The sequence below is a fragment of the Octopus sinensis genome, linkage group LG2 (assembly GCF_006345805.1).
Source record: "Octopus sinensis linkage group LG2, ASM634580v1, whole genome shotgun sequence".
NCBI lineage: Eukaryota > Metazoa > Mollusca > Cephalopoda > Octopoda > Octopodidae > Octopus > Octopus sinensis.
This window is the reverse complement of record NC_042998.1, coordinates 87,357,676-87,384,607: the sequence shown is the minus strand read 5'-3', so window position 1 is coordinate 87,384,607 and position 26,932 is coordinate 87,357,676. Positions and strand designations below refer to the sequence as shown.

Sequence of the window (26,932 nt, the reverse complement as noted above, 5' to 3'; positions counted from 1 at the left end):
AGTGAAATCGTTGTGGCTGATGCCAGTGCTGCCTGACTGGCACCCGTGCTGGAGGCACATAAAAAGCATCATTCGAGCATGGTTGATGCCAGTGCTACCTGACTGGCTCCCTACTACCCCGGCATGTAAAAAGCACCCACTACACTCTTGAAGTGGAAGGGCATCCAGCAGTAGAAACCTTGCCAGATCAGATTGGAGTCTGGTGCAGCCTCCTGGCTTGGCAGTCCTCAGTCAAACTGTCCAACCCATACCAGCATGAAAAGTGGACATTAAACGACAATGATGATGATGATGATGGGCTTCTTTCAGTTTCCATCGACCAAATCCACTCACAAGGCTTTTTTCGGCCTGAGGTTATAGTAGAAGACACTTGCCCAAGGAGCCATGCAGTGGGACTGAACCCGAAACCATGTGGCTGGGAAGCAAGCTTCTTACTACATAACGAATATATAAATCTGTTGAATATCTTCTTTTTCAGTTGTCTGTAGACCTTGATCTTATTTATTTATGGATTATGCAAGAAAATCATTCATACTATTTTGATAAAAGAAGAAATATATCTGTGTTGAATTTTGTAATTTGTAAGCAACTTTATTTAAAGTGTAAGATGGAAACTAGAAATAAACAAAGTGTTATCTGAAGTGAAGTATTATTTTCTTGAAAGAAAAGAAATAATGTTGTAAAATTAGCAAGATAAGAGAAACTAAAACACACAACACACACACAAACACTCTCTCTCACTCTCTTTCTTTCTCTCACACACATACACACACACTCTCTCTCACCCATGCACACACACACACACACACGCACACACACACTCGCTCTCTCTCTCTCATACACACACACACGCACACTCACACACATGCACACTCACACACACGCACACTCACACACATGCACATTCACACACACACATGCAAGCTCACACACACACATGCACACATATAGCACAACAGCATTTAGCAAAGAAACAATCATTTTGTGAGCAAAATATGCCTACTTTTGTTGTAGCAGTTTAACAAAAGTCTAGACTTTACATTGCAAAATTTTCAGCATCAAGTATGCAGCAACGGTTATAGCAATTATTGTAGGATGTCACTTGAAGGAAATACAAACAATACAATTCTCAGGATATTAAAATATTCAAGTAGACAAATTATTTGATTTTCGTTTATTTCAGTTATCTCATGTTTTCTTAGTTATGACATTATCAACAATCAGGTGTTTCTTGTGAGATTTTTCAGTAAATTGCTGCAAGCTCCTTCCAACACCTAAAACTGAGATCTGAAGATCATATGTGTGCTGGAATGAATAATTCAGCCAGCTTGAGATGTGTTGAAATAAATTTGCATATAAAATTATAAAATGAAATTCAGTCATAATTCGTTGGGTCATTTGGGAACAGCTGAATATTTCTTGTTTAGCCGCCGCCACCGCCGCCGTCGCCACCGCCGCCGTCGCCACCGCCGCCGTCGCCACCGCCGCCGTCGCCGTCGTCGTCGTCATCATCATCATCATCATCATCATCATCATCATCATCATCATCATCATTTACTCTCCATTTTCCATGCTGGTATGGGTTGGATGGTACAACAGTAACCAGCAAATCAGAGAATAATGCTGAGCTCCAACGTCTGCTCTGGCATGGTTTCTATGGCTGGATGCACTTCCTAATATGATATTTAAATACACTAAAGTGGTCTTCTGTAACCTTCCCCAGATTTATGGTGAGGGTTAGGGGATTAGAACCTAGTGGTTCATGTTAATGAAACACTAGTTGTTACAGTAAACCAGCTGCTTACAGAAGTGATTGTTACAAGGTTTCGATTTTTTTCCTTTTTTAGACATCATGAACTATATTATCCATGGTAGGTCCATCACAATACTAAGTTTAACACTTTGCCTGTTCTGTGCATTATATGTGATACACACAACATATTTCTCTGCCATCCTGCATCATATATGATACATGTTTTCAACCACCAGAATAACTTGGGAATTATGACTGGAGAGTCTTTTATAATTCTCAGAACGTATGAAACAAAGGTTAACTAAAACTCTGAAAATAAGCATTGGTGTTTAGGACAAACTTAAGAACATGCTTTGGACAGGCAAAGGGTTAACATCAGCTCTTGGCTCATGGGTGCCTTTAGCTGAGTTTGCTTTGTTGCAATGTTCCAAATAGGGAGATACTGCACTATCATCCTTTACACCTTTATTCTAACACCCTTTTCAGTTCTATAACCATCAAAAACTAACACTAAACACACTGGACAATTTTTCCTTCTTTCCAAAATCTGTATGTTCTGATCCATCCTAGAACCTACAAATCTCTTACAAACACCCAAATACTATATCCACATAGATCTTTTAACCTTTGTTCATAGTCCATCCCTGCTGTCCAGGTTAAATTCCAAATTTCAGTCCAAAAGGTGGTATTTGAACCCATGTACATTCTACTCTCTCACTGCTTCTCTCATCTGAATATCAGCAACAAGGACTTCCAATTACTTTGGTTAGAAATCACCCCTCCTCTTTCCATCAAACACATCTGCTTCCTCTGCTATTCTCAGAATTTCTCCAACCACCAACACCTTTTCAACAATATCTCTTCTTACATTGATGACTGAATGTTCTGTTCTCAAGAAGCATCACCCCTCTCAATTTGCCATCATACTATTGCACTCAATTCCAACATCTCAAATGTGACACCTGTTAATTGCTTCCTTCATGACCTTGAATTTCTTTCCTTCATTTGTAAAGTTATATCCACTGGAGACATATTTTCCTAAGACACTCACCATTGGCTTCACTGGTGAAAGCAGTTTTGTTATTCTTGGAATCAATAAGGTTTTAGCGATGTCTGTTAGACAAATCTCCTGACAGAACTATCTCCATCCATCTCTTGCTTCTTGAATTGGTGACTTCCAGTCAAATTGCAGTGTGTGCAAATAAGCTCTACTTGACCCACACTCAATAAAATCTGAAGTGCTTCTTGATTTGATTTGATTTCTTTTCTTTTCCTCCTTCACACCAACAATTTACTCATCTCACCTCTAACTACACCCAAATTTTGCAACTGATCTCACCCTTCATTTCTTCTTTGCTGTCTACACTCCTGCGCTGTCAAGTAACTCTGCTCTGACTCCATAAAGAGAGACCACAAAAACATCTTTAAAATGTGTGTAAGGTGTGTGTGTGTGTTTTAGCATGTTGATTTTGGTTCAACAGCATAAAGTTACATTGCATCCCACTCATCCTAAACACAAACAGTATACAACTACAACCCTGGTGATCCCTACAAATGCTACACCACATTATGACAGGACCTCTTCTGGTGAATGAACATTCTCAAAGTAGCCTAAACCATATCACAAAGATTCATCTGCTTCTTTAGAGCCAAAGCTTAAACAATTCAATTATCAACACTTTACCAAGTTCAGTTAGAATACTTCCCACATATCTGGTACAGTGCTGCAACAATATGTACAGACAGCTTGGATCGTATTCCTCCACCCACTAAAAAAGGCCTCTTGACTCATTAGCATGAAGCTGTTTGCTGTTTCACTCCAACCTTTGAACCATAGGTATAGTGTCTCCTTTCTCTGCCTTTTATGCTGCTACAAAAAGAATAAGGGGTAGTGAATGTGAATAGATTCAGTGCCAACTCTCATGCACTTATGTCATGACAGGAGAAAAGTAGAGTTAAGAGTGGTGGTAGGGAGGATTGAATATGGGTAGATTCGATCCCCATCCTCATGACACAGGTAATATGGTGTAGTGTTTATGAGAGGATGAGTGATAGATGAGATGGTAAAGAAGATGTAGGGCAGTAGATGTGAAGTTAACAGAAACACAATTGTGAGACCCTGATGCAGATATATTATATCTGATGCATGATTTCTTTTTGCCAGTACATAACCACAAAACTGTTTAGATGCAAAAGTGAAATTAATTCTGTAGAAATATCTGAAACATGAAAGTAATTCTGTAGCAATCTCCCTTGCTTTAAGTTTTATACAAAATGCACAAGTTTATTTTAAACATGTAAATCCATACTTACCACACCCCACCAAAGTGCATCTGCATAACTGCTAAAAGCTGACTCTCCCTCTTTGTTGCTGTTATCTTTCTCAGCAAGGTAAACAAAATAGGATGAAAATATTAGACCCAAGAAACCAATGTACAGTGTAGTTATTAGTTCCTGCAAATGGAATAAAATGAAATATATTAGGAAAAATATCAGTGTTTGACAGACAGTGCTTAGCACAAGTTTTATAGTGGGAAGTAGATGTGAGATACTCACTCACCAGGAAAGTAAGTAGAACTAACAGAGGTTGTGTTCCAAAACTATCTGATGCCTATTTTTGACAACTTGTAGGATAAAGTATCTTTATTCTACAGCCCATTTGCAGCACATCTGAACTTACAACTTAGAAGTCAGTCATTCAACACCTCATTTAATTGGCTATTGAACTTCTGCAGTAAATATATAATAACCAAGTCAGTGAATGTATTTTCATGTGGTCACTTGACTCACCAGAAATAGTGCCAAATCCCCATCAAATCACATTCTATTTTGTCTCAAAAGAGAAGGAAGGCAACATTAAATTATGTAATCTTGAATACAAGATCTATCAGAATAAAAGACAGGCTGGCTATGGCTGGAATACATTTGATCAGTTTGACCAAGGATTACCAAAGATAGAACAACGGCATCACTATATGATAAAATACAGGAAGGGTGCTCTGTTACTAAGTGCTTAGACAAGTGTTTGAATAATTTTACTTGGTGACATGTAAAAGGCATCCATGCTGGTGACACATAAAAGGCACCCACTACACCCTGGAGTGGTTGGCATTATAAAGGGTAGCCAGTAGTAGAAACCAAACCAAATCAGACTTGAGCGTGGTACAGCTCTCTGGCTTATCAGTGCTGTCTAACCCATGCCAGCATGGAAAACAGATGCTAAATGATGATGATTGTGTCATACTTCTAAACAAGATACATAATTCTGTCTTAGTATATTTGTCCAACAATAGGTTGCACTTTGGCTTCATGATCAAGTGGTAACCAAGAGAATAGAGAGCCAACTCTATATGCAATCACCCAATCTAACAAAAATAATCCCATCCAAGTTAACTTCGAAAAGAGGGTGCATAGGGAAGAAAAGTAAAACCTAGCTAGAAAGAATTACAATTGCTGAATGTTGGTTTTAAATTTTGGCTCAAGGCCAGCAATTTTAGAGGAGGGGGCTAGTCAATCACATCAACTCCAGTGCTCAACTGGTATTTATTTTATCAACCCAGAAAGAATGAAAGGTTATGATGACCTTGGTGGAATTTGAACTCAGAATGAAAAAAACAGATGAAATGCTGCTAACCATTTTGCCTGTTGTGTTTATGATTCTGCTAGCTCACCACCTTAAAATTGTTGGCAAGTAAGAGATACAGTAGGCACAGATGTGGATGTTAGGTTGAGAAGTTCGTTTCCCACACACATGGTTTCAGTTTCAGTCCCACTGCAAGGCACCTAAAGTAAGTGCCTTCTATTATAGCCCCAAGTTGACCAAAGCCTTGTGAGTTGATTTGGTCGATAGAATCTAGAAGCTGCTTGTGCATGCAAGCTATGTGTGTGTGTGTGTGTGTGTGTGTGTGTGTGTGTGTGTGTGTGTGTGTGTGTGTGTGTGTGTGTGTGTGTGTGTGTGTTGTGTGTGTGTGTGTGTGAATGTGTGTGTGTGTGTGTGGGTGTGTGTGTGCATGAGTGGTGTGTAATTGTAACTTTGTATTGTGATCTTGCACAGTAGTTGCATACAATCATCCCCATCACATAAGTGTCTTTCAATTCCAATTTTCTGTGGAAACATGTCTGACTTTGGGAAAATATTGCCTTGCTTAGAAACAGGTGATAGTTAGTGACAGGAAGGGCATCTGACCATAGAAAATATGATATGCCTTAACTCTTTCGCTACCATATTTCTTTTGTGTTTCTTTCAATTAATTTTATAAATAACAAAGAATTTAGTAAAATAACTTAGTTATCATTAAGCTAGTGTTAGGAACATAAATTGTGACTAAGGTATGGTGGAAGATTTTAATTCCAAACTTATGTAAACAAGACATTTGCACTACAGAGCCAGAGCCAGTTTCAGCTGGGTTGGTATCGAAAGGGTTAATGAATGCCATCTGACTCATTCAAGCACAAAAAATGTGTATGTTAAAACAATAACGATGATATTTCAAAATCATTGAATGTCAAAACCTCAGTCTTTTCTTTGTTTCAGTCATTGAACCATGGCCAAGTTGGAGCATCACATCATGAAGGGATTAGTCAAACAAATCACCCCCAGTACTTTAATTTTTTAAGTCTGGTACTTACTCTATTAATCTCTTTTGCTTAACCTCCAAGTTATGGGGACTAATACAAAACAACCAGTTGTCAAGTGGTGGTGGTGCAGGGAACAAACACATTAATAAAAAGACACATTTATATATGCACACATTTATATATGCACACATACATACATACATACATTACATATGTACATACGTACATACGTACATACATACGTACATACATACATACATACATACATACATACATACATACATGTGGAAGACATCATGCATGTGATTAGCAGCTGTCCTAAAATGTCGTAATAGTACTACCTCCCTACGCAGCACAATGTTGTTGCTAAAACAATTTACAATGCCATCTGCAAAAAAGACTCCTGAAATAAACTTAGAAAATCCCTCTGTTATGGAATACATTCATAAACACCAATTCAAGGAAGACTGGTAAAATATTCCCATCAAAACTTCTGTCAAATGTAAGCATAACAGGCTGGATATTGTTGTTTGGAACAGAAGGTATGTACCATCATAGAGTTTAGCTGCCCTGCAGATATAAATATCTTTTTGAAAATCAAAGTAAAAGAGTATATCTATGGACAACTGCTTCAAAACCTCCAGCTTCTATATCCAGACTATGAATTGATATTCATACCAATAACAATTGGAGCACTAGGTTTTGTTAGTAAATGCTTAAAGGAGAATCTGGATAAACTGGGATTTTCAGAAAGAGAAATTGACTGGCTGATTCACACATTACAAGTTCAATCTGTGAGTGGATCAGTACCACATTCCTACAGATCTTTACTGTATATATGTATGTATGCATATATTTATAGGACAGGTATATTCTTCAACAATATATAGATTTGTATATAAAACTTTCTACATTAAAGGGTTAAAGCTTGCGAAGGTCAATTATCAGAAAACAGTTGTGATCATTTGTTTCACTAACAACATAATAGTTTTCTGTTAATTCAAAACTGAATGATCCCTTATAAATGAATAGGATCTCTCTGTGCAGTTGTTCAATCTGACACTTATTAAATAATCCTTTAACAGCACAGATGGTGGTTTATCTATTGAGAGTAGGCTTATCTGTCAAACAAATATCACAATGATAACAGCAAAAATTATTTGAATTAATGATGATGACAACAGTGAAGATGCTGTTAACCATTGCCAATATTTGTTTCAATGACAAGAATAAAGATGATTATTTCTTCTAAAGTACAAGATCACTTATTGTAAGGGAAGAATATAAGAGTACATTTGGTTGAATTGATTTCTTAATATCAATATTAATACTCTTGCTTCTCTGTCTTTCTCTCACTGCTGCAATGAAATATTGTGTTATGAAGCTAGGCTGTTCATTCTGTCAGTGATAATGATACAGCATATTTTGCTCTTTGTCAAATCACTTACTTTCTGAAGTGCATGTTAGTGACATTGAATTTATCATAAGTGGAGTAAATGTATATCCATAGCCTGGGAGGAATATTTGAATGTCTTAATATTTTTTCTTTCATAACTTCTGCATTGCAAATATTCAAAGTCAATTATATTCATGTAAGTTTTCCAGCAATACAGAGCTACCATAATACTTTTACATAGTCTGTGCCTAGCTTTAATAGCTGCTTCTCAAAATTAACGAAGGTTTTTGAGATTATCAGCAGTGTGTTTAATATTATAGTATTTTCAAAGACCCTCAAATATGATATCTCTCTATGAAAAGTATCTCTTATCCTACTCTAATTTTATATAGTTTAAACATTTTAACCCATCTCTTTTCAATTTCTCTCTAGAAACCTCCCATCTTTTCACTTCCTTTCACTATTCTTACTTTCTGTTCCCTTTATACATATATTCTTATGAATGATCATCACTTCTTATATCTTGTTTCAATCATTAGACTGTGAACATGTTCGGGCAGCACCTTGGAGAATTTTTAGTCAAATGTATTGACCTCAGTATTAATTTTTTTTTAAGCCTGGTACTTATTCTACCAGTCTCTTTTACCAAACTGCTAAGTTATAGAGATGTAAATACAGCACCAGTTGTCAAGTGGTGGTGGTGGTGGACGAAGACAGACACAAAGACACACACATAGATATGTATGTATACATATATATACAACAGGCCCCTTTCAGTTTCCATCTACCAAATCCACTCATGGGGTTTTGGTCAGTCCAGGGCCATAGCAGAAGACACTTGCCCAAGCTGTCATGTAGTGAGACTGAACCCTGAACTATGTGGTTAGGAAGCAAGCTTTTTACTACACAGCCACAAAGATCTTGACCCAATGCCTTCGTAGACAGTCATAGATCAGTGAAATTGATAATTATTAGTATTTGGCTTGAATTGTTGCAAGACAATAATTGTTGAGAAAACATGTGCAGGGAGCGAATCCCAGATCATTGATGTCTTGGTGTAGTCATTAACACAAGGTTTAAGGGTGGGGTAGATTAACACAATATAGGTGATGGGAAGAAGAGAGCTGAGTTAGGTGTGGAAGTGGTATGAAATCAGTTAGATTTAAGGAACAGAGGCTACTGAGGTAACACTAGAAAAGATAAAGTGAAGAAACTACACATCTCTAGTACAGAAGTTGGAGTTTTTTTATCCTTCACCAGTAAGTGCAAGATTTTGAGAGGCTCACTTGCGACTTCCAAGTAGGATACTCACTGTGATCTACAAATTAATTAGCAGCAACCTTATTTCCTCTTCACTGCTTTACTAAACATTTCTTTTACAACCATGTCAATGTCTATACAATAGAACAAAAATAATCAGTTGGACAATTCCCTGTCCTCTATACTAATATCAAAGAATTTTGGTTCAAATCTGCATCCTACTAATCATATCCTTTAAAGATAACACATGTTATTTTGGACTACACTTTCTCTTGGTTCCATAGAAGTTGCATTCAAGGGTCACCCTCAGCAACACAATCTAGCAATGTTAACTGACTTCACAACAATCACATAAAAACTTGGCTTCAGATAGACTAAAGTTCACATCTTCAAAATTAGACTCATTTTCCTTTTCATCAATAATTACAAATAAGGTTCAATACAAGCAAGCAAAAAACCCACCAAAATCTGGTATTCTATCAGTTACAGTGATAACAGTTCCAGATGATATGATCAATGGAACAGCCTACTTGTGATATTAACATGCAAGTGGCTGAGTACTCCACAGACATGTGTACCCTTAACGTAGTTCTCAGGGAGATTCAGCATGACACAGAATGTGACAAAGCTGGCCCTTTGAATTACAGGTACAGCTCATTTTTGCCAGCTGAGTGAACTGGAGCAACATGAAATAAAGTGTCTTCCTCAAGGATGCAATGCATCACCAGAAATCAAAAGCACGACCTTACAATTGGGAGTTGAGTACCCTAATCACAAAACCATGTGCCCTGACAAGCAAGCAATCACTATACTCAACAACATAAACATTTACAGCAACTCAGTCAACTTTCTATTCACTCTGTTAGCTGAATGCTTTCATTCATAACATCACACAATATTAGATAACATATCACCTTACCTGTCTGTGGATGTAAACAACAGAGCCAAGTAATCTCCAGGTACCTCCCTGTCGGTCCACATGTAGCATTCGTAGAATCTGAAGAAATCGAATTCCTCTGCAATTCAAAGATGAAAAAATTAATCAACTTATATCGATATAGTTAATATAAATCATGTTATGTTAAAATAGTCAAAAGAAGAAAGTATACTCAGCTCAGGAAAATACTAGTATATAAACAGGTGTTTATTTTGCTTTTATTCAGTAAGAAATTGAAGATAGATTAAAAATTGCTGTTTCCATTTCCAAAAACATAAGCATCTTCTGTGTAATGTACCTGTAAATCTATAGTTATGTATATTATGATTACAACTTACTTTTGATTAATGCCATTGTTTGATTGTTCTCTTAAATATGAGCAGCATGGATGTGGCTTTTCAGTCCTGTAAGGGACTTGTGCTCTTTTGCACAGATGCAATAACAATAGACATCTCTGACAGAAGGTGTTCAGAGAACTTACCACCCATGCTGACTCGGGCTTTCATTTCATCATGAAAATTTTCATTGAATGCTTTGCCTTTCTTGACCACAGCCAAACATAATATGTAACACATACATACAAACATACACACACACACACAAAATTCATAAAATACATATACACACACAAATGCATAAAATACATACACACACAAATGCATAAAATACATACACATATTGTATGTGTATTGCTAATAGTAAAATCCACCTGTGAGATACATAGCAGCTTTTACCCAGCTATATATATAAACAGTAAACTTTCTCTTATCTGGAAGTTTACTAAATAACTAAATTTTCCAGATATCTGAGCATCACTCTTTAAATTATCAGAGCACCTTACACTTATTCAGATCTTAGACCAAATGATTCAAGATTCTTATGAGTAGAGGCTCATTTTATAGATATATTCTTTTCTCATTCTTCAAAATGAGAGTCAAGTGTCTGGTTAATAATCCTTTCTACTATAGGTACAAGGCCTGAAATTTTGGGGAGGGGGTAGTCAATTGCATCAATCCCAATACTCAACTGGTACTTAATTTATCAACCTCAAAAGGATGACAGGTAAAGTCAACCTCGGTGGAATTTGAACTCAGAACAGAGCAAATGTAGTGAAGTGTCTGGTTAATAATGGCACCAATGTACTATTAGTACCATTTTTGATGAGACAGGCTTTCTCCCTGCATCTTTGAATTCATGATTTAAAGTTATTAATTTTCCTTAGTTTAGAGTGTGTTGTATCCTTATAGATTTTGGCTTGATGTAGTTGCTGTGAGGGAACCAGTATGTTGATTAATTGATTGTTAATTGATTGATTGATTCATAAGTTGGTAGATAGATAGGTAGGCAGGTAGGTAGGTAGGTACACAGGTAGGAAGGTAGGTAGGTAGGTAGGTAGGTAGGTAGGTAGGTAGGTAGGTAGGTAGGTAGGTAGGTAGGTAGGAAGGTGGGTAGGTAGGTAGGAAGGTAGGTAGGTAGGTAGGTAGGTAGGTAGGTAGGTAGGTAGGTAGGTATGCAGGTAGGTAGGTAGGTAGGAAGATAGGTAGGTAAATAAATAGACTTATAGAAAGATGGAAGGAAAAACAGATGAATGAGTAGGCTGTCAAATGGCTGGACAGGTGGGTAGATGGCAGACAAAGAGATGGATAGATGGGTGGGGTGGGGATCAGATGGATGGATAGGTTGAAAGATGGATAGATAGGTGGATAGGATGGATAGATGAAGGGAAAGATAGATGATAAAAAGTTAGATAAATGGATGGATAGACAAACAGACTAGACCCAAAGAAAAAGAGTTAAAACATGTTATTTGTAAATTTGGCACATTAAAGTGTAGTACATTTTTACATTTTGCAAATCAACCAGATTATCTGTTCTAAAAGCAGTAATATATCCTTCATACTATCTAACTTTTAATTTTTTACTTTTTCTTGGAATAATAACACCTACTTTTCAAAGTTGCATAAAAAATTTTATTAAAAAAATCTAAATTCTGAAAATACCAGATGTTCTACTTTTATCCTTAAGGGCCAGTATCTCTTGTGAGATGAAAGAAATAAAGATTGTGTGCATAGACAGTGGATTATAATTTTGTTATTTTGGGGGATTGTTATTTAAAATGAAATGTTGGAAAGGTATTTAAAATGTCAAGAAGTATTCAATCAGATTTCTTCTCAGTGAAAATACACAGGAAATTTTTAAACTGTTTAATTCAAAAGTTCTACCAAAAGAACTTAAAATACAAGTTGTATGGATGGATTAACTCATGTCTTTTGCATTCCCTTGTATAAGATATGCTTTTGAAAGAAATTTAGTTTCATCCTAATGCGAATATTAAAACTCAAACTGCTATATTTTAGAAAGTAGGCTTAACATTCTGAAATCCACAAAGAACTGAAAAAGAAAACAATTCCAGTTTCTCATTCTACCATAAAGAGACTAGTTGTACACTTGAAGTTAGGAAGTAAGGGTCCAGTAAGCCTAGGACTACTTCAAGCACAAATAATGGAAGACTGGTATTCTTGGTTATTTAGCAAAGAAAGAAAATCTTACAGCAACTGTCAAGAGTTTGACCTTATGAAACCAAGATTATTTCTAGAAGAACTATTTCAAGAAAGTTGAAAGATGCTGATTATTTGGCTTTTCTATACATTTTTGCCTGCATGCACGTATATGTGTGCATCTTTGTCTTGACAATTGGTGTTGGTGTGCCAAACTTAGCAGTTTGGAAAAAGTGACCAATAGAATGAGTACCAGACTTTAACAAAATTAATTACTGGGGTCAATTTGTTTAGCTAAAAAATTTTTCAGGCAATGCCCCAGCATGGCCACAGTCTATTGACTGAAACAAGTAAAAGGGAAAGGGTATATATATATATATATATATATATATATATATATATATGTATACACACATGTTGTTCCATAGCAGATGGTCAGTAAAAGTGTGATAAACAATTTTCCTATAATATTTGATGAGATAAAAAGTTTGAATTTTAAACTAAGGAATAAGGAAAAGATGCATAGAATCCACATATTTAATCTTTTTTGTTTTTTAGTTAATACGAACATTTATATAGACATGCATGCATGTATATATGGAGAGTACTACAGCTCAGCAAACACAAGCATAGCAAGTGAAAGTTAAGCAAGTTCCTAATTTTGGCAAGTCCCCAACTCAGCAAGTCCTGCACAAAAACAAAATAATTGACTGACTGAAATCGATCTCTTAACCTTTGAATTCTCACTTATAATACCTTTAAAATCCAACTAAAATAACTGCTGCAATTTGTAATCCAGTTATAAACAACTTTCCAAAAATTTAATTTTGTTTAAATAATTTCACACTTTCCATACACAGTCAGAAAAATGGAAACCAAAATGAAAATTGATGAGGAAAAGGCAAGATTTTCTATAGAGGGCATTCATACAGGACTGGAACAAAAACAGAGAGTACTGTTTGCTGGCGATGCAGTGATGAGAATTGTTCTGAGTCAATTTCAATGCTTCTGAACATCAAGGAAGAAGAAAAGGTTAAAGAATGTCATACTCATAACCATGCATCAGACCCTGCTAAACAAAAAGTTGAGAAAGTCTTGGACAATACGGCAGCCCAAGTCATTACTATTCAGGTACCTCCTTGTTGAATAATAAGTGATACACTACTAGGTATAACAAAAGAAGAATTGGTTTGAGTTCTGAAATGAAAGGTGTTGACAACAAGAATCTAGAGAAAACAGGCAAGTTGAAGGAGAGTTTCCACCAGAACCAGCAACAGCTGCCAATGTGATGATTCCTGTACATTCTGTGACCTTTTGTTCTTTCCTGTAGTTCAGAGGCATTGAAATTAACTCAGAACAATTCTCATTGCTGCATCGCCAGCAAACAGTACTTTCTGTTATTGTTCCAGCCCTGTATGAATGTCCTTTATAGGGAATCTTGTCTTTTCCTCTTCGAGTTTTGTCAATTTTCATTTTGGTTTCCATTTTTCTGACTGGGTACAGAAAGTGTGAAATTATTTAAACAAAATTAAATTTTTGGAAACTTGTTTATAACTGGATTACAAATTGTAGCAGTTAGTTTAGTTGGCTTTTAAAGGTATTATAATTGAGAATTCAATGGTTAAGAGATAAATTTCTGTTGATCAATTATTTCATTTTTGTGCAGGACTTGCTGAATCAGGTACTTGCTGAAATTGGAAACTTGTTTAGTTCACACTTAGATGATTTAATGTGGAAAGAGACTGTTTTATGATGCAAACTTTCAGTTAAAAAAAAAATGGTGTAACAGTCAAAAATACCAATGTATGAGGACACTGATTAATGTAGGAGAGTTCCGGTTAATAAAGATTTTGTGTTTTCACCAGTTGAATTAATCTGGGAAGAATAAGGGAGCAAAGAGGAGTTGTATACATTGAAGACAACAAGAACTATTTCTTCTGAGAAAGGAAAATGAAATAAATGTTCTTGTGAGCAACTTAGTTTTGACAAAGTCAAGTTGTGGTACTTGCTGAAATGTTACTTGCTAAAATTCTGCTTGTTGAGTTTTTACTTGCGAGCTGTAGTGTTCCCCATTATATGTATGAGAGCATGTTTATTTATATGTATATGTATATATATTTACGTTTCAAGCTGGATGTAGTATATTGTAGAATGATTGTTGCATACATGAAATCATAGTCCTTAACACATATTAGATGTTCTCTAACATCTAACATATGAACAACATAGTACCTTTAACTACACTTCAGTATACATACACTGATGTTTTGAACTCACCCACTCCTACTTCCACTGCTCATTTGTCTCACTCACTTATCCCTCTCCTATTTCTCTCCCTCCTCTCCTCTCCCTTTCTCATTTTCATTTGCCTCCTCCTCCTCCTCCTCCTCCTCCTCCTCCTTCTTCTTCTTCTCTTCTTCTTCTTCTTCTTCTTCTTCTTCTCTCTCTGTCTCCCTCTCCCCACTCGCTCTTTCTATGACCCAGAATATGTATTAACATCCAGTTATACAATCCAACTCCCCACCATCTCTTGTACAATAAGAATGCAATGTAAGCAGATGTCAACCATTTGATAATTGTTTCTATTTCATTTTCTCAAACTTCTCCTATTACTTTTGCTTCATTTTGATAATGAGTATAACTAGATATGTGGCTTATTCAAACTGTGAAATAGTTAATATTAGTAACAGAGTGTCTAACCTCTCTTCATCTAAAGAAATTTTCAAGAAAACAGCCTCCTACTATAACAATGCCCTAGCCAATAGTGGTTTAAAAGACAAATTAATATATAATCCCTCTAATATTAATCAGAATAATAATAACAGATCTAGAGGCATCAAAGATAAAGTAATACATAACACCTCTAATATATAATCCTAATCAGGTGAAAAGTAGGAGAATTTCCAATGCAGCACTCAACATGAGTTTGTAGTTATCTACTCTCTTGAATCAGAACCCTGAGGAAGATTGAAATTCTGCTGGTGTAGAAAATCCAGGTACAACATCAGTAAATTCAATGTGTGAGTCTAACAAAGAATAATATATAATCCAAATAAGGAGACTTATGTTAGCATAGAAAGCGAATGTTATATGGTGATGATGACAATGATAATATATCATCATCATCATCATCGTTTAGCGTCCGTTTTCCATGCTAGCATGGGTTGGACGGTTCTACTGGGGTCTGTGAAGCCAGAAGGCTTCATCAGGCCCAGTCAAATCTGGCAGTGTTTCTATGGCTGGATGCCCTTCCTAACACCAACCACTCCGTGAGTGTAGTGGGTGCTTTTTACGTGCCACCCGCACTGGTGCCAGACAGAGCTGGCAAACGGCCACGAACGGATGGTGCTTTTTATGTGCCACCGGCACGAGGGCCAGGCGAGGCTGGCAACGGACACGAAACGGGGCGGTGCTGGTAACGGTCGCGAAACGGAAAGTTCTCTTACATGCCACCGGCACTGGTAACACATCTGCAATTTCCATTGATTGATTTCGATTCTGATCCTCACTTGCCTCAACGGGTCTTCACAAGCAGAGTTTTGACATGCCACCGGCACTGGTAGCACATCCGCAATTTCCATTGATCGATTTCGATTCTGATCCTCACTTGCCTCAACACGTCTTCACAAGTAGAGTTTTGTGTCCCAAGAAGGGAAGGTATGCATACGTAGGCTGGCTCCATCCCATCTAGAAGGCCACGGGTTATGGACTCACTTGTCCTGCCGGGTCTTCTCGCGCACAGCACACTTCCAGAGGTCTCGGTCTCTAGTCATTTCCTCAGTGAGACCTAAAGTTCGAAGGTCGTGCTTCACCACCTCGTCCCAGGTTTTCCTGGGTCTGCCTCTTCTACAGGTTCCCTCAACCGCTAGGGTGTGGCACTTTTTCACACAACTATCTTCATCCATTCTCGCCACATGACCATACCAGCGCAAACGTCTCTCTTGCACACCACAACTGATGCTTCTTAGGTCCAGCTTTTCTCTCAAGGTACTTACACTCTGCCGAGTGTGAGTACCGGCATTACACATCCATCGGAGCATACTGGCTTCATTTCTAGCGAGCTTACGCATATCCTCAGCAGTCACGGCCCATGTTTCACTGCCATGTAGCATGGCTGTTCGTACACACGCATCATACAGTCTGCCTTTCACTCTGTGCGAGAGGCCTTTTGTCACCAGCAGAGGTAAGAGCTCTCTGAACTTTGCCCAAGCTATTCTTACTCTAGCAGTTACACTATATATATATATATATATATATATATATATATATATATATATATATATATATATATGTTGAAAACTATAATATATATATATTGTGTTGAAACCTATGTTGTCCATACAATATATTTTTAGCTCTCAGCTTCCAGCTTCTCGTCATTGTTACAATAGACAATTTTGGAATAACTCTTTGATAACATCTTGAGGACACAATAAATATTGGATACCTGTGGCTTTGGAAACCTTATTTGTTCTGAAAATAGTATCAGTGTGTAAGGAAATCTGATTATCAAATTTGGCAACCAGCTATATTGTCGTGATTTTAATACTACGTATTGTGTGTGTGAGTGTGCGTGTGAATGTGTGTGTATGTGTGTGTATCTTTTATTTGTTTCAGCTATTTGACTGTGGCCATGCTGGAGCACTGCCTTGGAGAATATTTTGTCAAAGGAATTGGTCCCGGTACCTATTTTATTTAAAGCTTGGTACTTATTCTATCGATCTCTTTTGTCAAACCACTAAGTTGCAGAGACATAAACACAACAACAACAGTTGTCAAGCAATGTTGGGACAACCAATAGATACACATACACACACACACAAAGGGCTTCTTTCAGTTTCCATCAACCAAATTCACTTTCATGGCTTTAGTCAGCCCTAGGCTATTGTAGAAGACACCTGCCCAAGATGTCATGCAGTGGGACTGAACCATGGGGTTGGGAAGCATAAGGAAGGGCATCCAACCATAGATATCTTGTCAAAATTGACAGTGGAGTTTGATACAGCCATGCAGCTTGTAGGATGCTGTCAAACCATCCAACCAATGCCATCATGGAAAATGGATGTTAACTAATGATGATGTTGATGACGATGACGATGATGATGATGATGCTTTTCTTTTCTGCTCTAGGCACAAGGCCCAAAATTTTTGGGGAGGGGTCAGTCGATTTTAGATCAACTCCAGTATGCAACTGGTACTTAATTTATCTACCCCAAAAGGATGAAAGGAAAAGTCAACCTCAGTGGAATTAAAACTCAGAACGTAAAGACAGATGAAATACTGCTATGCATTTCGTCTGGCATGCTAACATTTCTGCCAGCTCGCCGCCTAAATGACAATGATGATGATGATGATGACAGATAATGTAAAAAGCTTTGATTAAACAATTGTTGGATGATCCAATGTGGAAAGAGACTGTTTTATGGTGCAAACTTTCAGTTTAAAAAAGTTGGTGTGATGGTCAAAACTACCAATATATGAGGACACTGATTAATGTAGAGAATTCCAGTTAATGAAGATTTTGTTTTTACCAGTTGAATCAATCTGAGGGGAATAAGGGAGCAAAGAGGAGTTGTATACATTGAAGAAAACAAGAACTATTTCTTCTGAGAAAGGTAAGTGAAGTAAATGTTCTTGTGAGCTACTGAGTTTTGACAGAGCCATTTTCTATTGATCATCAATATTTCTTTAGTTATTTGATGGGCTTCTCTCACTCTCTGATGATCTCTCATTATGGCACATATCTATAAAAGGAGCTAAAAGTGCAGCTGGATGCGTCTAAAAAACTTTACTGTCACTTCATGCTCAGAAACAACTTCAGCTCTAAATCCTATTCAAAGCACGAGTCTATCTCCCTTCAGTGAACTCTTCATACATCTTTATTAGAACAGCTGTTATAAACGCATGCACGCACACACACCTGTATGCTCACACATAGGCAAGGTAGTGTCCCTAAAAGCCACGCACGCACGCACACACACCTGTATGCTCACACATAGGCATGGTTGTGTCCCTAAAAGCCACCCAACTGATTGGCAAGGATTCATTTGTCTATACATAACAACCAATAGCTGTACCCTTCCTTCTGTCTGTTCTACAATAGATCTTGCTCTTCTGAACTAACAAGCTTGATGCACTTATGATATTATACATGAGTGTTTGGCGAGCTGGCAGCTGGAGTCTTAGAGTAGCTGTCCACCGAAGTTCCATATAATATGGGAATGAAAAAGGAAAAGGAGGAAAATACAATGTTATTAAAACAAAGACACATTCACAAGTAGACAAACAAATGGTTTGATTAGGGTATAATCAATTTGGCGAAGAAACTAAAGAGAAAATATTACGACGATAACCACCACAGATCTACAATGGAAGAATTCACCACGTGTAGTTGAGGGTAAAAGACAACGTTGAACGACAGTAAGTACGTCCAAAAATTTATAAAGCAGTGACATACATAGATACTTGTAGCACACATATATATACGTGCAGAGTGAAAATAAATCACACTATTTAATGTGGCGGACTACACCGCAAAAAATGAAAAATCACTAATTTCATTTCTGTTTACAAACTCTCTCCGTGTCTACACTAAACATACGCACAAATCCTTTTATGTATACACACGCAATATTTAAGAAAAAAAGGAATATACACAAAAAAGAACGAAACATGTGTATATACACACACAATATTTAAGAACAAAAGGAATATACACAAAAAAAAAGAACGAATCAAAAACAAATATTTTACTTTTATCGTATTGTTGTTTACATTTTCTGTCTCTACGGATGACCAGAAGCAACAAAATCGCCATGGTGGAATCCATAGTGGAGTGCGATAAGACTGGTCGCTGCTCCAAAATAGAACACTGCCCTGAAAATCACACCTGCCACATCTGTACGGAACCCGAAAATACGTTCCGTAATCGCTGGGTCGAATGTGGGACATGTCTCATCTCTGTCTGCCTCCAATGTTTCACAGACTTTCAGAAGATCCCAGGCCAAAAAAAGAGCCATCATAATGCTATGATGGATAGACTCTGGAAGATGGTTCAGCTTAAATCTTGGACTTTTCAGTGTCAGGCCTACGTGCCTCCACAACCGACGATTGTGTCTCCCCTTGTCACTCCCGTGGAGGAGGCGGAACAGCAACAGCAGCAACAACAAAATCAACCACAACTAGAGCAGCAGCAGCAACAACACCAACAACACCAATTGACCAGTGCGGTTCTTGCAGAACTGCAACAATCGATCTGTGCTTTAAGAGGGGAAGTAGCAGGAATAAAAGCAAGCATTCAGGTTGGACTCCACAATGAGGAGTCTTATCGGCATGCTCTGCTAAAGAACCTCCCTGTACTTCTTGCCGCATCTAAGACCGCGGATTCTGCTACCCATGAAGTTATTGCCATTGGGGTGCCAGAAGACATGGCTGATCTTCAGGCATTTGCTGCCAACTCAGCCAAAGACCTAGGCTGCGTTCCCCCAACGGGTGCTCTCCGCCTTGGACGACCTGGCCCAAAACCCAGGCTCATCAAGCTGTCTTTTTCAGACCACGCTGAGGCAACCTCATACCATCTGGCCTCAGTTAAAGCTGGGCGTGAAAATCGGACTACCTTCCGAACACGCCCAGGCTTACCATTCGATGTACGTCCGAAGCTACGTGTAGCGGCTTCCTGAACCGGAACGCAGCTCTACAAGAAAGTTTCAGTCTTCATGAAGATGGACAAATCTGGAGATTTGTTAAGACTGGTGAAACATGGAAGAGAGATACCAGCTGGTCTGAGTGCTCTCTACCCACAATAATTGACACTGAAAAAAAATCTAAAAAAACTACAGCAACTCAGGGAAACTAAACCAGAACAACCTGCCATCCTCTACACACCATCATAAACTGCAAGCAGGGTACAAACCATCATAAACTGCAAGCAGGGTCCTTAAATGCTCGCAGTTTATGCAACAAAATACATTTGTTCAACGCCTACGTCAGAAGTATTGACCCTGACTTCATCACTGTCACGGAAACATGGGCACATTCCTTACTCTGTGATGGGGTTTTCAACATTACGGGGTACAACCTCTTCCGCAAGGACCGCATTAACCGCCGTGGTGGTGGTGTGATGGTCTATGTTCGTCCAAATTTTTCGGTAATTCCTTGTGCCGATTTGAACGAATCCCAAGAAGTTTTTTTTCTGTGACGTACGTATGACCATGTCAACACTCCTGCTTGGTGTTGTTTATCGTCCCCCAAATTACCATCAAGACACACAGCTTTGCGATATCCTCCGAGCTGCTGCCAGGAAAACAGCCACTTATGTTTTTATTGCAGGCGATTTCAATCATCCTGAGATCAATTGGGAAACCTTCCATTGGCCACAGAGTGCAAACGATTTTGTTGAGCTTGTACTGGACTCAAACTGGTCACAAGTAGTCACCTCCCGAACAAGAGGCGACAACACCGTGGACCTGCTCTTCACCACAACTCCTGAAGCGGTTATCAATTGCACTACGGAGGAACCTCTAGGTGACTCTGATCATGCTATGATCATCGCCAATCTGGCTCTTGCGGGCAACAACAAAAACCTGAACCATCTCCAATCTGCTTCCTTCGATTGGAAGAGAGCAGATTGGAACCTGTACCACACTGAACTACAGCACCCAAACTGGCGTGAATTCTACAACTCTGGAGATGTGAATACTATACTCTAGAGTATCCTGGACTCAATATGGGCAGCATGTGCAGCATCAGTGCCACGTAAACAGAAAAAGAAGAACCGCCCCAAAAGGGCAATTTGGGAAACTTCAGCGGTCCGACTTGCCAGGAAGGAACGTCGGACTGCTGAATGGGAAAACAAGTTGCATAAATCAAACACCAACAGGAAGAAGCGGAATAAAACTTCCAACCATCTCAAGCAAGTGACAAAAAAAGCAGTGCTTGAATTTGAACAGTGCATAGCAGCCAATCCTGACAGCAAGGTTTTCTGGAAATATGTGCATTCGAAGCAGAGACCTCACTCTCCAGTGGGCCCTCTTCGCAACCCTCACACAAACCAGATCACTGACGACCCCAAGGAATGCGCAGAACTCATTGCCGAGTGCTATGCAAACATATTCACTGTTGAAACTCAAAATGTACCATCTTCACCATCTCTAACAGCAAATTCCATAACAACTATGGAATTTACACCTGCAATGCTGCGACGTCACCTTCAAAATAAGCGCAACTATGCCTCCCCTGGTCTCGATGGAGTTACATACCTGCTTCTCAAACGTGGCAGGTACTTCCTTTTACACCAGCTTTCTATTTTCTTCCAGTACTGTCTCAACAATGGTGCTACTCCGGAGCAGTGGAAAACTGCCAGTGTCATTCTTCTGTTCAAAAAGGGCGACCGCACATCACCTGTCAACTATCGCCCAGTCAGTCTCACTAGCTGTATTGCAAAACTGATGGAATCGTGAGTCAGAGAAACACTCTGGAACTTCTGGAGCTCTCACAGTCTCATCCGACCCTCACAATATGGATTTGTCCCTAACTCCAGCTGCATTGATCAGCTTGTCGAGTTCCTTGAGGACATTACTCAGATCACTGACAGTGGCTCATGGGTGGATGTTGTCTACCTTGACTTTGCTAAGGCTTTCAACTCAGTGCCACACAAAAGGCTTATGGTGAAACTCTCTGCAATGGGTGTGAGGGACGACCTTTTTAACTGGTTGAAATCCTTCATTCTCAGCCGAAAGGAGGTAGTCACAGTTCTAGGACAGCATTCTACACCATATGAGATGTCATCGGGTGTACCACAGGAATCTGTCCTTGGTCCCCTCTTGTTTGTGGCATACATTAATGACATAGATGCCAATTTAAAGAATGCCACAATATTGAAATATGCAGACGACATCAAGCTGTACCTTGAAATCAAGAGGACAGACCCTGATGTCTACAACTCTTTCCTGCAATCAGACCTAGACACAATGCAGCAATGGATCACAGACTGGCAACTGAAACTGGCTGTGGACAAGTGTACCACCATGCATTTTGGGAGAAAAAACCCTGCGTCCACATACTCCCTCCACAACACTGATATCAAGAAATCCTCTTGCGAGCGTGACCTAGGCATCACTGTCAGCAGTGATTTGCGTTGGACAAAGTATATCTCTAAAATTGTCAAGAAGGCCGAGGGTGTCTTGGCATCACTCAGCAAGACTTTTGTTAGCCGCTCTCCAGCCATCTATTTAAAACTGTATGCAGCTATGGTACGACCAATCATCAGTTTGGAATTCCTATCTTGCTCAGAACATTGACCTCCTGGAATCTGTCCAGAGACGTGCAACCAAACGCATACCCTACATCAGACGCCTACCATATTCTGAGCGCCTTGTTTCCCTGGGCATGGATTCACTGAAGCTCCGGCGTCTGGCGACGGACTTGGTAAACACCCACAAAGTTATCAACCACCTCACCAACAACAACACTAAACACCTTTTTGATCTCCATGTGTCTAACACACGTGGACATGCCTACAAAGTCAGAAAACAATACAGCTCCCATGATTTCCGGAAACATTTTTTCACGCTCAGAGTTGCTGAAGCATGGAACAAACTGCCTGCGTCAGTTGTTGACTGCCATGACACTGCATCCTTTAAGGCCCTCATGCTTTCCGAAATCCGCCGAAACTACACCTGATTATATATACACTTTAGATGAGTTGTAGTGCACCTGAGCACTGTACACAATTACTATTTATTATTATTATTATTCCTTCCGACGCCGATGGACGTACGTGAATCAGCTCCGTGAATTTGACACCAATTTCATTGGAAATCTATTGTTAGGTTTGAATATTTTTAATATTTTTGTAGCCAAACCGACCGGCTTCTTGCGGAGCTCGTCGGTTGGGCGAAATTTTGCCCCATTCGGGGTGAAATTACGTTTGAAAATTTTGAACATTTGACATTTTTCAACATTTTGAATATTACAACAAAAAAAAACATGGCTATGAAGCGAACAGTTGGCTGTTCCTTCCTTCAAGATACACTCCCTCCGCAAACACACACAACTCGTACAAAACACCCACTTCACGCCTTAAAAGGCAACAAAGATTCTCCTTCCGAACCGCAGAGCACGAGCTCCGTTCAAAAGGAGAATGCAAGCCAGGACGTCGCGTTCGACGTAATTCTCGATTTTCCCCCTCTGCCTTCACCTAATGCTTTGGTACGGAAGGAGGAGGAAAAAAAAACAAATACAAAAATCATCACAAACATTGACACGGAGATAAAAGAAAAAACTTCCAACAATTTTGCTTCTGCTGCGAAGCAAATTTCGGAGGAAGTTAAGATAACTCTAGAAGATGTGAAAAGAGCGAAGGAATTGTTAAGGAAGGATGGCAATGGTATCTTCCTCAATACTCCACAAGAGGTGATTGAAAGCACCAACAAGCAAACAATAATTTACAAAGTTTTCGACAGAAAACTAAAAAGAATAACAAATGCCACACCCCAACAGTTGGAGATAGCTCTAAAGCCCATTTGGGCCCAAAAGAGCTACGTAACCAAGGGGAAGCGTTTTGGAACCGTGGAGGTTCGCTTCCCAACAGAGGAGCTGGCAAGGGCGAACGCCATTTCGCCCTTGCAAACTGAGAATTTGTTACTAATTCCAACCCACCTCGGGCGAAGAGTGACAAAAATAAAAATCGACCTCGTCCCCCCTGAGCTAAATATGTCATGGCTGGTGGCAGCTGTCCTCTATGATATAGAGGACACTACCACCATTCTAGATGTCAGGAGAGTGAGGGCGAAAAACTGGTTGGGGATGGGAGTGCTGCTTCTTGCGCAAATTCAGCAAGAGAATATAAGTAAAATCCCTGATTTCGTAAGTTTGCCGGACGGCACCAGGCTAAACGTTGCTGTGGAGGGGCGAAAGCCAAAATGTTTTCTCTGCAGCAGCGAAAGCCACTTAAAGAGGGACTGTCCCATTCACAAAAAGAGGATGGAGGCTTTCAGCAAGAGGCAGCAGCAACAACAACAACAACAACAACACAGCAACAACAACACAAAGAAACAACAAAAACAGCAAGAAACACCAAAGGCTGCCACACCACCAACACCATCACCAACACCATCACCAAGACGAGCAACACCACCTCCAACAACAACAACCACCACCAAACCAACACCGACAACCACCACCAAACCAACACCGACACCAGTACCTCGAAGGTCGACAGCAGCGACATCAACAGTAACAGGAGCAGCGGCACCACCGATACCGGTGGAACCAGAAACTTTTCGTCCTGCTACTGAAGCAGACCCCTCAACCATTCCTTTGCCGGATGAAGAGATCTCGGATTGTGCGAGCTCCGATTCCAACAAAGGAGAATGGAACATAGTACCTCCAAAAAAGAAAAGGAGGAAAAAACAAAAAGATTTACAGGGGAAGCACGAACAAACAGTACTTCCCAACATCAACAACAACAACACACACTCACAACAACAAACAACAACAACAACACTTTCGACACCACTACTGCCACTACCACAGACACAAACAAACACAGACACAATTACAGACACGATTACAGCAGTGAATACAAGAAACCAGGAACTGGTTGAGTATTTGAAAAACAAAACAAGCACAAACATTACAGATTTCATAATACCTACACACAACACACCACCAGCACACATTCTCACAATTAAAATAAACAAAACAGTTTACAACGAAATAAAACAAATATTCCCTAACGATGTGGGATCGTTAGGGAAAAGTTTCTCTCAGAAACTTTACAAAAATATTATTGAAGCACCCGTGCAAAAGCACAAGGGAGCCACCCCCACCACCAACAACAGTAAGTAGAGCCTTTTTTCTCCTCTTTTTTTTTCCCTAATTTTTGAAACATGGCAAATCTTAGAATCGGTTGCGTGAATGTGAGAGGCCTCGGGTCACCTTGGAAACAGGGTCACCTGTTAAACGACCTGAGGTTTCATGATGTGGATGTAGCAGCCATCAGTGAAACCAGGCTCTCCGACCCGCAGGAACTCGCAGCCCTTTTCGGCGGATACGAGATATTTCTATCTCCGTGTCGGCCGGGAGGGGCGGCGGTGGTGGTACTGCGGTGTTGTTTCGGAAGGGCCTGGACCTGAAAATAAGGACAGTCTTCTTGGATCCGGAAGGTAAGTTGGTGGTCCTCGACGTGGACGGTAGTGACGGCGGTGCTTTCAGACTGCTGGCTGCCTACGCTCCGACAGGAGCAGGGCAGTCGGATTATTTCAAACGTCTGGAAGTTTTCCTGGGAACGTCACGCACTCTAGTACTAGTTGGGGATTGGAACGCTGTCTTAGACGAACGTTTCGATCGGGTGGGCAGGGGAGCGTCTGATAGGAGAGGGGGAGGGTGCAAGAGCCTCGCCAACCTACTCGGCCGCTTTCAGCTGTCCGACAGGTTTCGACTAGACAACCCGAATGTGCCAATGTGGACTTGGACAAACCGCATCGGGTCGTCTAGATCGTACTTAGATAGAGTGTTTTGTAGGCCAGCGGATAAGGACAGCGTAGGGTGTCCACAATTCCACCTAGTCGAATATACGGACCACAAATTAGTGATCTGTACGGTCGACTTAGATAGGCTACATAGACAGGGACCCGGCTACTGGAAGCTGAACGCGTCGTTAACGGCGTGCAAAGCTTACAGAGACCGGATTAGTTTACTAGTTAAGCGGGCGCTCACGGGGGCAATCATCAACAACAACTGGTGGTTTGCCCTCAAGAGAGCAATTAGAGTAGAGTCGATTAGGTATAGTAAGACTCTAGCTATTGAACGTAGGAAGAGAGAGCGGGATTTAGTTAAGAAACTAGACGAGGCTCTTGACACTGGCATCGCGACCGAACGTGTTGGCGGCAAGGTTGGCCCTCGACCAACACTTCGACGCCAAACACGAAGGCTGCGTTGTCAGAGCTAAGGCACGTTCGCTAAGCGGGGAGGGGACTAGAGCCGCTCGATGGGCCCGCGTGGCGGAGGCGAAGCGAGGCAACAGAGCAACCATTCGGTCTTTGGTGGACCAGAACGGGCGCGAGGTTACCCAACCGAAGCAGATGTGTACGGTGCTTCAGCGGCACTTTGCTCAACTGTTTGGGACGAGCGGTGGAACGGACTCCAACGGTACAGACTTCGGTGTGTACCTGGACGGACTGCCGCAACTCTCGGACAGCGAGGCAGAGTGCTGCGAAGGACCGATATCTGCCTGGGAAGTACAGGAAGCGATGAAGAGTTGCACGAGAGGTAGATCGCCGGGTTTGGATGGTCTGCCCTACGAGCTTTACTTTTCAATGCCAGACTTGTTTGCGGACCTGTTGGCAAACGTCTACTGCAACTGGCAGCAAAACGGGAGAATTCCTGCTTTTGTCTGTCGAGGGGTGGTGGCTTTGCTAAAGAAGGACCCAAACAAGGGGGACGTTATAGGGAATTTCCGGCCCATCACTCTGCTCAATGCAGAGTTGAAGATTTTGGCCAAGGTGCTAG

At 39.9% G+C, this 26,932-nt stretch overlaps 1 protein-coding gene across 1 annotated transcript in view; it reads right to left on the bottom strand.

The window, feature by feature from the left end:
- The window catches only part of LOC115232605 (potassium voltage-gated channel subfamily KQT member 1), a 367,422-nt gene that overhangs the window by 48,547 nt on the left and 291,943 nt on the right, over positions 1-26,932 (bottom strand). The window contains exons 5-6 of the mRNA XM_036515059.1: positions 9,907-10,003; positions 4,067-4,207 (exon numbers count right to left, since the gene is read on the bottom strand). Coding sequence (XP_036370952.1) covers positions 4,067-4,207; positions 9,907-10,003 — 238 coding nt within the window. The remainder of the gene's footprint in view (positions 1-4,066; positions 4,208-9,906; positions 10,004-26,932) is intronic.